This window comes from Dendrobium catenatum, unplaced genomic scaffold (assembly GCF_001605985.2).
Source record: "Dendrobium catenatum unplaced genomic scaffold, ASM160598v2 fragScaff_scaffold_231, whole genome shotgun sequence".
NCBI classification, from domain to species: Eukaryota; Viridiplantae; Streptophyta; class Magnoliopsida; order Asparagales; family Orchidaceae; genus Dendrobium; species Dendrobium catenatum.
This window is the reverse complement of record NW_021318693.1, coordinates 8904408-8917200: the sequence shown is the minus strand read 5'-3', so window position 1 is coordinate 8917200 and position 12793 is coordinate 8904408. Positions and strand designations below refer to the sequence as shown.

Genomic DNA, 12793 nt, shown 5'->3' with positions numbered 1-12793 from the left:
TTGGAATTGCTAGATAATGTCATTGGTGATGTTTTAGGGTGAGCAGAAGTACCCATATGGGGTGTAAATTTCATTATTCTTGTTGCATATTTTTCTTGTTCTAATATTATAAAACAAGAATTTTAGGTCATCTTTCAAAATTGAAAGCCACTTGGCTTTGAATCTTTGGATAATCTAAGAATCCCATGAAGTGTAACATGAAGCAAGCTAGGTTTTAATCATTTTTAGATTGGAGTTCAGAGAATGATTTAATGAGTTGTTTTGAAGTTGCTAAGACGTAAGTTTGATAGTTTAGAAGGTCACCAATGGTTGTAGAGATGAAAGTAGAGGTAACCTACTTTTTTATTTTATAAGGATTTTCTATTTTTGGATCTTGAGGTATAGTGATGAAATAGGTTGTAGACAAGATTAAGTGAAAAAATAGAGATAAGGGCTTCCCAAAAACTAGCCTTTTTGGTTCAATAGTTTTGAATAAAAATTTATGATTTTTTGTTGGGAAAAGAGTTATTGAGTAAAATAAGTGGGAAGTGACTAGAACACCTTAGGTTATCGATTTTGTAAAGTAAGGTAGGATAGGTCTCAAGTCACAAATCATTCACTAAGATTCTATCCAATTTGATGTAGATATGATTATCAATTCTCTGATTAAACCTTGTATGGTTGTGACCAACAAAAGTAAGATCATGAACACCAGCATTGAAAATAAGATTGTTAAAATCCCAGAGCTTGCTATTGTGAATGTAATTTCCATGTAATTTTTCATTATTATACATGCAACAATTAACGTCTCCAATAATGGATTAGGGTTGAGAGATGTTATCAACAATATTCTTAATTTGTTGCCAAAGAATCAACATTTCTTCATGAGAATTAGAATTATAAATCACTTGAATTTGGCATATGAGAAGTGAACCAGATATAAGAGTGGCATGAATCAATTGTCTGGAGTGAATGAGGGGTAAAAGGAGACATTATAAGGGTTCCCTTTTATCCATATTCTTTAAATTCTAGAAGAATCAAAGTTATTAATACTAGCTTCATTCTCAAAAACTTTGTGAGAAACATAGAACAAGGGATCATAAGTCACTGAGTTGTAAATATTGGCCTCCATAATGCACATCATATTAAGGTCGTGAGTGTGAACAAGCTCTTTACAACTAAAGACATTTTCAAGATTATTAAATCATATATTATTCTAGGCAGTATTGTAAGGAAAGGTCATTGGATTTTGGTATTTGGGTTTGTTATCTTTAGCTTTAGTGGATTTGGAGGATAGAGAAGAAGGATAATGAGATTGAGGCACCTTTGTTTCTGAAAAGTTTTTTCTGATATAAGCTTAATATGAGGGTCTTCAGATTATAAGGCAATGAACTTATTGTGGGTGAGCAAATGAGAGGAATCTTCTGGTAGAATAACCATGGAGAGGTCGGTGAAGGGTTGTTGATCTTCAAAAGGGGAGTTAAGTTTTGAGATAAGGTCTTTCTAAAGGTGGAGGAGGTGGCGGTAAGCAACATTGGATCAATAGAAGATGGGGGTTTAGATAGTACTAAAGACGTGGGGTTATGTAATATTAAAGGGGAGGTGGTAGCTAGAGTGGATCGAATAATGTAGGAGGAGGAGGGGTTAGAGACAAAGAGATGTGGAGAAGGCTTATTAGGTTTATAACAAGTGCTTTATCACCTTAGCTTGGTGACAATAGGTGGATGGGTAGGTGATTTGATGTTGCATAGTTTAAGTGGATATACTAAAGAGCCACAACCATCACAGGAAGTTGAATTTCACTCATATTGAACCTTTAAACAATATTTTCTCTAGCCACAAAAATAGTAATTTCATCTATGAGGGAAGATTCATTTTGAATTTGAACACATACCCATGCAATAACGATATGAGTTTTCTCCAAAGTTAAAGAGTCAATTGCATGGGGGTAGCCAATGGAGCTGGCAATTTTAAATGTGTCGTCAGGATTCCAGCATGAGGGGGGGAGATTGTGAATTTTGATTCAAAGGAGTATAGAAGAAACTCATCTCTTTTAAGTCTGAACAAGGGGTACCATATCTGGGTGATGAATGGTTTCCCTAATAAAAATTAAGGTCTACCTATCCATGCCATATCATAATCCTTACGAGTTGAGAATTTGAGGAAGGAAAAACCTTCACTCAATGAAAAGAAAATCATTGTATCTTTGAGTAACCAAGTCTTTTGGATGGCTAAAAGTAGAGCATCATACTATGACCTCCTTTCAACAGAGTATCTGATAAGGGATAAACTCTACTCCTTGGAGCCCTCAGAGATCTCATCATCGAAGAAATGGATAAACTTGTCCTAAGGGAAGTATTTGGAAAAGAGGTTAAGAGCCATAAGAAGGCTTTCCAGTTAAGGGAGGTTGGGCCTTCAAATAATGTCGGAGGTGAGGAGCTAGCAGGGGAATTGGTGGTGTGGTTAGTGAGGGGTGACAAGGCAACAAGACCTACAAAACATATTAGAGCAAAGGGGAGGAGGGAGAGCCCCCTCTTGAGGAGAGGAGAATGTAGACAACACTACAAGTTGACTAGAGTTTAACTCCAAACCCTAACCATGCCCCCCCCCCCCCCCAAAAGCTTCACCTAGTCAAAAAAATTGAAATTTTTTTCACAATTTTGAAAATAAAAGAAATTAATATTGAGTATCATTTTATGGTACAAAATCATTATAATATAGTTATATTTCAGATGATTTTTTTATCATTTATCATTTTATAAAATTTATAATATTTAATTATTATTTTATCTTTCAAAAATAATAGTAATAATGATCAAATTCACACTAAAATTACATATCATAAATTATTATTCTACTAAAAATAAATCTTCTCATAAAAGCTTACATAAGCATTAACCGCAAGTTTTATATTTATATACTATGACTAAGGTTTTGTTTGGGACTTCTTTTGTAATGTTTCATAAAGCAGTTTTTTTAGTACAGAAATTTTTATTTTTTTATAAAAAAAATTATTTTAAGAAGCAGTAAATATGTCATCCTAAACAAAGCCTAAAACTTCCAAGAAACTGGAAAACAATGACAGTTGTTTTCCCTAGAATTTTATCATCCTTGAACAACTATCAGTTGGAAGGGAGTCTGCCACTACACCTTGAAGAGTTTCAATAACATCTTTTTAAATCATTAGTGCCTTTATTACAATTTTACCAATTAATACGGATAAATGATGTTTGCCATTTAATTTTAAGTATAAGAATATTACCTACAACTCTGTAGCCTTGCAGTCTTTATTACAACTATTTAGCATATTTTAAGTGCTCTTGTCACCTTGAATATATTGGTTATACCCCATAGAGCTCAATAGTTGCTACTTGTGCATCTACTCATACAGGCTTCATTTAAGACGGCTTCTTTTTTTGCTTCTTAAAATAGAATTTTAATATAAAAATTAATTTTTTTTTACTAAAATTCCATTTAAAAAAGCAATAAAAAAACTGTTCCAAATGAAGCCATAATCAAACCGCACTTTAAAATTCTTAATTATTTCACATATGTAACTAATGTTTCGTCTGGAACAGCAAAAATTTCTCACTGCTTTTTAAAATAATTTTCTTATATAATTTTTTTTAAAATTAAAAATTTTTGTATTATAAATCTGCTTTAAATCAATAAAAAAACTATCACAAACAAAACCTAAACCTACTTATTTGCATCAATCCAAAGCTTGAGTGTGCATTTGATTTCAACTTTCAATGGCATTTTTTTAGTATGCTGCAAGGTACAAAAAAAAAAAAAAAAACAACAACATTACAAATAAGGAACTCAAAGCATTTTCACTGATTTCCCTAATCAGAAGAATCTGGTATCAGTTATATAACGCTTTCTAACCTTGAAACTAATAGAAATTCCATTTCATTGGAAGAACAATTCAGTTATTGGGGAGGGAAATGTGACTGCCCGTTCAACTTTTGGACATTGGAAAACTGTGGAAAAATCTGTTTCAAGATGAGTTATGACAAGAAATAGGCAGCCCTAGGAGAAAAACTCAAACTTGATGCAGCAGCAATTGGCAGCTTTGAATTTACACAAATCTCTACAGCGTATAAAGCTCAGACGTGCAGACCACATGGAGTCGTCGTTAAGATATATACATACCGCTTTCTTCACCACTTTGTGTCTGGCTCTGCGCATCATGCATCAAAGTAGAATATTCAGAAGATCCGGAGAGAAATGGAGGATGCTCTACTTCAGTTGCTCGATGGCCCGTGCACGGGCTCGGTCATAGAGTTCGAGCGTATCAGAATGATCGGGCTCGATACAGAGCGCTGCCTCGCAATCTCGTGAAGTAGCTGCGTAATTTCCCATGGAATCATAGAAAGCAGCACGCAGGTGAAGGAGCTGAAGGTCGGGCTTGAACGATAAAGCTCTCGAGAGCTCAGTGATGGCTTCCTCTTCCTTGTGATCATCCATTAGCACTGCAGATTAAAAGATCAATAGATTATTGGAAAAGGGAATAAAAACATACTTAAATAACTGAAAAAGTCCTGTCTTGTCAAATTCCAAATTCATGTAATCTACAATAAACTTTAGATATGGCATTCATACAACCACTATGACATATAAGCTAGCAAAGTTTGTCCTTATATTTGAAATATGTATGAAAATTGCAGTTATGTTCCAGTAAGATTCAACCTCAGCAATAATTATAATGCAACACATGACATTCAAAAAATTATTAAAAAAAGTAATATCAAAATCAGTAATTTCTTCATCAAATTCATGAATACAATTGAAATCATTATTTTTACTAGTTTATAACACTTAAAATACGCATTTGCAAAAATATTAGAACCAAACATAAGATGCATTTGATTTCGCTTTGGTGTCCATATTGATAGTAGTGTTTAAAAATTCAGACGAACCAGGTGCAAAAAATTAAACTAGATTACTTTAATGAAATGATGCCCACCTTGAATTAGTAATAGGAAATTTTAACACTTGTTGAAAGTCTAATGCAAGTTAAAAATATGCTCTATAGATGAAAAATGGTTAGATGTCATCACTATCTTGATTTTCTGTCTCAATGTAGACTTAAACCTAGAGAATCTATTTTTAGGATCTTTAGTGATCTCAAAACACAATAATAATTCTTCAAATTTATTCAAGTATTCAATAATAATTTAATGTCTTATTTTAGAGAATTAAATTCATCAACTAATCCTCACAATATGCTAAAAGCAAAATATTTAAAATGTGTTTCGGTTCGTTGTCCGGTATAATTTTCACAAACTTTGATAATTACAAGTCTACCAAAGACAAAATCTCACCAGTAGCATTGACCTAGGAATACCTGCACAGGATCCTTCAACTATAGAGACAGAAATCCTAAACCTCCACCAAGTCATGTCCAATCTTTTCTTAATTTTTCTTTTTTAAGAAAACCAACGATAAGTCCAATCATCTGCTTATAATTGAGCCCAAATCTCCATAATTCTTAAGAAATGCCAAAACAACCACGTTAGCCAACAAACACCACTACATCATATAAAAAACATTTTGATTCTTTGAGATCAATAGATTTCTTGATTCATGCTCCATTGCTGCCTCCAATAATTGTATGACTCATGTATTTAGTTCTCTTATAATTATCTTAATCATGAATATTTTTTTATTCTTTAATAATGGAACTAAATCACTTTTTCCAATCATTAGACGTACACTCAAGGGATGTTTGGTTGGAGGGTTTTGAGTGTATTGCATTTCAAATGCAAGGGTTTTCAAAAGTTTGGTGCTTGGTTGGCTAAAAGAAAATCTAGAATCTTTTTTTAAAGAATTAAAAACCTAAACTTAGTCAATTTTGGTGGTCTGAAATTGCCCTGATGGGGCTATCTCATAATACACAACGATGATGCCAGCCCCCAATTAGCTTCCATTATGAACTCTTGTTCTCCTTTGAAATACCAATCTTGTAGAACACTAGATTGAGCGAGCTCCCCTTAAGATCTCTTCTTCTTTATACATCACCAATCCCATCGATACCTCCCCCAGCAACTTCGTGTTGTGATTTTCTTGCTCCCATAATGATATTGATCCCATCAACTATATGCTGACGGGAAAGTTGCATATAGTTATCATCAATAGTTTTTCAGCAATACTGAAAATTGATCCATGTGAAGATGTTGGAAAATTTAATCGAGTTGTTGAATACTTTAAGCAAAGACACGGTTCTTTACAGCGAATATAATTTTCCTACACATGACCTTGGGTCCACACTGCACAATTTTTCAGGGTTTCCACATTATTTCATAATGAACATATGCAAAGTTTAAAAACCTACTGTTAATCATGGACTCCTTCCTAAAAGAAATTATAATTTAGAAGGCTTATAAATGCTACGGAGATCAGTTACGTTTTATCAATAGAAAGTTAAAAAGGTAAATGATAAGTTATAATTTAGTGATATGTTCACCCAAAAGAAATCATGTTTTAGACAGCATGACTTTGAAAATGGTGATTTATAGATATGCTCAAAACAACATTAACATAATAAAATTAAGAATAAAACTTTAATAAAATAATATGTAGCTTGCGACTCCTTCAGAAACACACACAATCCCAAGGAAATCCATTGTCTTAATGTGCTTCTTAAAGGAAAAGCAGCTACTTCCCACCAATAAATTGGCATGATAAATTGTGATTTAAATCACATGACCTAAAAAAACAACCAAGTTCTTAAACAGCATACCTTTGTGGAATCCTAGATGGGTTCATTAAACTAAACTCAGGTAATAATAGACATGAAAATTCATTTTATCTTCATTCAAGAAAAAGATACAGGACCCTTGCTGATAAGATCAAACTACTAACCTGAACCTTTTAGAATTGCAAAAAAGTCTCACGAATTCAAAAAGAAATTTTCATTAAACAATTAAATGGGATTGTGATTAATGGGAAAAAGTTATAGGATATGGTATCAAATTTTAGCTGGAGTGATATTAATGATTTTTAGCCATTATTACTAATAGATAGAATAGTATCTAAATGTAAAATATGCAAGTATATTTATTCTTTAAATACGAGGTGCGTAATAAAAGTCAAAAAATGTTTTGAGGCATACCTCTCATGTGATTTTGGTGAGGCGTACGCCTCACAATCTTTTAGGCACACATTAAGGCATGCATCCCCTGAAAAGCTTGAGGCATCAGATGCCTCAAGCTGAAGTTATTTATTTTTTTAATAATTTGAATGCTTATAACCTAATATCCTAAGAAACCTATGCTCTACAACGATGACTGTAATGAGACCCACTGAGCAGTGAGATTGCTAAGGAATTTTGATTATTTGTTATACTATTAATTTGATCATTGGAAGTTCAATGTTGGACAATAGGAATGGAGGAGTGAACTTTACTGCGCTAGTCTTAGTTAATGTCTAAATTGATTTGTTATATTAAGTTTTCTTTTATTTAATTTTGATATCTTATGTTACATTGACATGTTGATGTTTGTATCACAATCCTATTTTGCAAACTTTATTACTTGTTATATTTCAAATTGCACAATTTGTTACTTGATATATATGAAAAAATGTTACTTGTTATTATATTAGAATGTTAATATGTTATTTTGTAATAATTTAATTGGATATGATCCTAATATATTACTTATTACCTTCATTTTAGTAAGCACATTTTTGGATTGTGAGACCTATGCCTCAAAATGCCTTGAGATTTAAGACTCACCTCATGGGCAGAAAATGCCTCAATATTCAATTACGCAATTCTAAACTTTGAGCATATTGGATCTATCATGCAAAAGAATATGGATGTAGACGAGGATAAAATTCTAGAATTAAGGCTAGATGATTAAAATGGAGAAATGCTATAAGAGACTATCATATAAACATAAAAATAAATTTTATAAAACTATGAGTAGGACAATTATATTATATGGATCTCAACATTTGGTTGTTAGGAAGTCATCAAAAAGAAGTTTAGCGTGAAGAAAAAAGAGAATGTTAAGATATATTTCTAAAAAATGAGGAATGCTAGATTGAGAAATGAGTATAGATCATAGGGATGATGGGAATTAGCATTTATTATAGATAAAGTTGTTAAAAATAAACTCAGCTAATTTACGCATGCAAAATAAAGGGTAGCAAGATGCATCAATAATATAGATGCCTAAATTAATCTAAAAGAATTAAGAAGAAAAAGAATAGAACAAAATAATTAGGATCGAATTAGTGCAAAATTGGCTTAATACTAGCACTCAATATAGATGTATGAAAATATGAAATCATAAATCCTTCTCCAAATAGTTGAACAAAATGTCTTAATGATAATGATGATGAATTCAAAAATAAACACCAGACTATAATTGAACAAAAGTTTCTATCAAGAGTTTGCAAATGATGCATAAACCATACGAATTTGATAGTTGTCTCAAATTAGTGATTAAAAAAGTTTCATAAAGAGAAATGGTTACATGAAAATAACAATCCCATTCAATCTTACAAGTGAAATTTTGATCAGTCATATTGAAACAAATTCAAGTCTTAACGGATTTTACTTAAGTTGTTCACCACGTTCTAATCGATTTTGAAGTAAAATTTAAGGAAGCAATGACCTAAGGAATGATGAACGTCGCTTACTATGCCTCTATGGTCTTCCACTTCAACATGGTAAGGTGTAGATCCGTTGAAATTGTGAAATTGAATGAATATACAATCAAAATAAATTCAACTATGTGTAATAAAAGTGATTGTTAAGCAATCAATACGAGCTCACCTGCAGCTCTGTATCTATAAGGATAGGTCCTTAGTGGATCCAGCTTTGATGCCATATTAAGGTCACTTCTTGCCATGTCACGATCACAATATTCTGATCGTTTTTCATATGCTGAAGCATTGTTTTTAGCTCTTTCAATCAGTTTTGTCATCTCATCGTAAGCAGCTTTCTTTTGGTTCTTAAGATAATAAACACGAGCCAGACCCTGATGAGCACGCGTGTGCTTGATGGCCAAAGCCTTAATGTAGCATTCAGCAGCTTCATCCAGCATGTCACAGTCCACATAAACGCTTCCCATATTGTTATATGCCTTTCAAATCAAGGTTTTTACAAAATCAGGCAGACTTACAAGAAAAGCATGAATAAAATATCATCTGTGAGTACCCATGGCATCCAAATACTAACCTGCCCTTTCCGGAGGTTATCAGAAGCACAGCTATTAGCTTGCTCCAACAGTTGAATAACTTTGGAGGAAGAAGCCTGGTCTAGATTTGTATCAGCTAGAGCATACGCCTTCAGAAAAAATGCTTCAAATGATCTTTGAAGAGTAATAGACTCTTCCGCCTTTGCCAGTCCTTCCTTGCGATGACCAGTGTCATATAAAATCCAACCTTCATAAATAAGCCTCTCATGTTCACTTGTCGAATGATTTCGAGCCATTCGCAGACTGTGCATTGCAGCCTTCTGACAATTGAGCCTGCATTTCCAAATACCAAGCATGATGCTGTAGAACATAAGCTCATCACATATAAACCAAGAACAAGAACAGGATTTTTCATAAACACTTTCCAGGTTGATGTTTCTATGTTCAAGTAATGGAGTGCATGTTGTTATAACATAAGCTCTGTTTCTATAATACAAAAGCAAACTAGAAGTTCCCCTCTTAACCATTATGTAATTTGCACTTTCCCCATGCACCAATACAAGTTCCACACATGTAAAACTTAACTTTTTTCTTAACTAAGTGATAGAAATCCTCTACACTACATGTTTTACTTACATATGCCAAATAAAAAGGAAAAGGCAGTCTATACAGATCACCGTCATTAACATCATCAGTGCAAATAACAAAACAAATAACAAAAGACTAGACCATCATATGAAGTTCAATAGAACTTGCCTTAGCAGGAGCAGAGATTGACGAAACCGTAAGCTACTGTTTCCAGGCTCCTTTGTCAGCATTTGGTGCACCACAGCAAGCGAACCGATATCATCGACTGCAGACCACCGATCATACAGCTGCATCCAACAATCAGCCATGTCCCAGGGCTGCACATATTGCCGAAGAGCGTCAATAAGCTGATCCCCATGCATCTTACCATGAAACATCATGTAACCTGGGTCCAAGGTCAAGATTGCCCTGATATCCTGAAGAGCCAACTCATAACTACCAAGTGCCAAATAGAACCATGCCCGCAGCTCAAGACAATCTGTTGAGACCTTGAATCCAAGAATCTTGCTGATTTCTGCAACTGCTGCACCGAGTTTATCCTCCTCCGCCAGTGTCACAGCCCTATATTTGTAAGGGTAAGAGAGAATTGGATCAAGTTCTGTGGCGGTGCTTAAGTCGGTCATCTTCTCATTGCCATTGCAATATAAAGAACGTTCCTGATGCATCCAACCATTGGAGGCGTGCTCAGATATCAGGCTATTTAAGAGCTTGTAGGCAGAGTACTTGTGCCCCTTCTTGTATTTGGCCCTAGCTACGCCGACAACAGAATAGGCGTGCCCTTCCTGCACGGCTTCCTCAAAACATTTCTGCGCATCCTTGTACTCGCCCCTCTCAAGCATTACACAGCCCAATTGATGCATTGCAAGCTGCTTCTGCCACCCAGGGGCAGCACATTCACCCATCCTCTCCAATAACATTACTGTAGTGTTCGACCTCATGTCTTCCTCCATAGCTACCTGGCTCAGGAAGTAGTATAGAGCGAACGAGGCGTGTCCAGCCATCGCAAGCCGCTCTCTGCCCTCAGGGCTGCACAAAATTACGCTGATCTCCGTTTTCTGCAGAGACCTTGGTAACTCGCGGAGGAAAACCTGTAGGCAGGCGGCGACGAGCACGTAAGCCGTTTCATCCAGCGCGTAGTCGATAAAGAGGAGGGCGTCGTCGACATTGCGGACGATGGAGGCAAGCTTCGAATCGCAAGTGGCCTTGAGTCCCTCACAGCAGAAGCGGTTGGCAAAGGCAAGGACTTCGAGGACGGTGTCCGGCGGGTAGTCGTCGAGGCTACCGCCGCGACTGAACGCTTCAACGGCGCGCATAGCACGGGCGGAGATGCTGTTATGGGTGAAATTGATACGCTCGCGACAGGCCTCGGCGAAGCCTCCGTAGAGCAGTGTGGAAAGGGGTCTGGATAGGGCGGCGATATGGGAGCGGACGCATGGGATCTCCTCGTTGCCGATGCTGAACCAGAGGTCGATGTCGCGTTCGTCTAGATCGGGTGGCCGAGCCGCGGCCGACGAAGAGGCGGATGGATCGGCGATACAGCGGCAGGGACAAGGATCGAAGGGGACGTCAGGAGCATAGCCCGAGGTAAGGGCGGCGCGGGGGCATTCAAGGGCGGGAGAGGTTGGGTAGCAGTTAAGAGGGGAAGGGAAGGGCTCGAGTTCGTCCTCCCGGCGCTCAAAGCGTAGCCAAGCAGAGAGGACGATTTTGTGGTGAATATCCCGGGAGTGGATACGCGCGGAGCGGAGTGCGCGGCGGAGCAACTTCGGGTCGCCAATGCTGCGAAGGAGGGCGCAATGCTCCAGATGGACGTCGCAGAGCGAAGAGGACGGAAGCGAAGACGAAGCCAATGAGGACATGGCAGAGGACAGGGAGCGGAATGAAGACGCGAGGGCATCGACATGTTCAATGGGACGGAGAAAAGGGTCGATAGAGGGATCAATGAGGTCGGGAGAGGGAAGTCCGATGGTGGAAATGAGGGAATCGAGAGAAAGAGTGCGATGGTGATAGTTTTGATGCTGGTTGTTAGTGGGATGTTGATGCTGGCTGATGGATTTAGAACGAAGGGAGAATGTTGGACGGAGGCTCGCCAGCTTCTCGGCTGCCGTAGCGACGGTAGACGAAGGGTTCACCGCGTATACCTGCGTTCCTTTGCACCCTTCGATCAGCTTCATGCTCCTTATACTCGTCAGGAAATTGTTCTGCATCTTTCCTATCTTCCTCTTCTCTTTATTCCTTCCTTCTCTCTTCCTTTCGTTATATCAGAACTTTGATCTCACCTCTTTTCTCTCTTTCCGTCTCCCTCTCCCCCTCTCTCTCCCTCCTTCTACCTCTCTTCTCTATAGGAAAACTGAAGAATGGAGATCTGGAAAGGCCTGCGAACGCCACGAGAGAACAGAGGGAAGGGCGTGATTCAGATTTGAGGAGAAAACAGCCCTTCCCTTCCCTTCGTTTTTATTTTATTTTTTTTAATTACCCTTTTTTTTCCTATTTTGTAAAGATCTGGAAAATGTAAAGCCCTCAGAAAAAAATATAAATATCTGGAAAAAGAAAAACAACAGAAGGTAAAATCACAAATGGCAAGAAAGCCAACGAGTGGCCTGGTTGAAAAGAGCAGGTCGTTGACGAGGCGATAGGCGTGCGAGCTCTTCTGAAGTCCCGCTGGCCTTTAGCTTTCTCTCTAAAATGCCTTAAAAACGATCGCTGCTGTGACGACGGGAGTTGCTGGAGGCCCGCATATGACGGGCCCTGCAAAGCTTAAATAAGGAAAGCTATCGGCGCATAAGATCAACGACGATCCTGCATTGCTGATCGAAGGCAACGGTCGATACGGGTGCTGTCGCATGCGACAAACGGGTTGCGCTACACGGTGTTCACGGGTGGTCCAGGTGCGTGGTACACAAGTCATTCAAGATGGATCATTCAAGACTGTGAAGGGCAAATATATCCTCATCAAAGTGCTATCGTACGAGCTAACAGTATCATTGATTGCTAGTTTCTAATGGTAGTATTTATGATGTGTTATATATTTATATCCAAGGTTTTGAAAATCGGACCGGACAACGAACCGGAACAAG

General features: G+C 37.1%; 1 protein-coding gene across 1 annotated transcript; it reads right to left on the bottom strand.

The window, feature by feature from the left end:
* Positions 1-3793: 3793 nt before the first annotated feature.
* On the bottom strand, positions 3794-12376 carry LOC110108735 (ethylene-overproduction protein 1). Its single transcript, XM_020839498.2, has 4 exons — positions 9888-12376; positions 9173-9464; positions 8768-9077; positions 3794-4454 (listed from the first exon to the last, which is right to left on the bottom strand). Exons 1-4 carry the CDS (start codon positions 11921-11923, stop codon positions 4222-4224), a joined length of 2871 nt encoding a protein of 956 aa, XP_020695157.1. The 5' UTR covers positions 11924-12376; the 3' UTR covers positions 3794-4221.
* Positions 12377-12793: the final 417 nt, after the last annotated feature.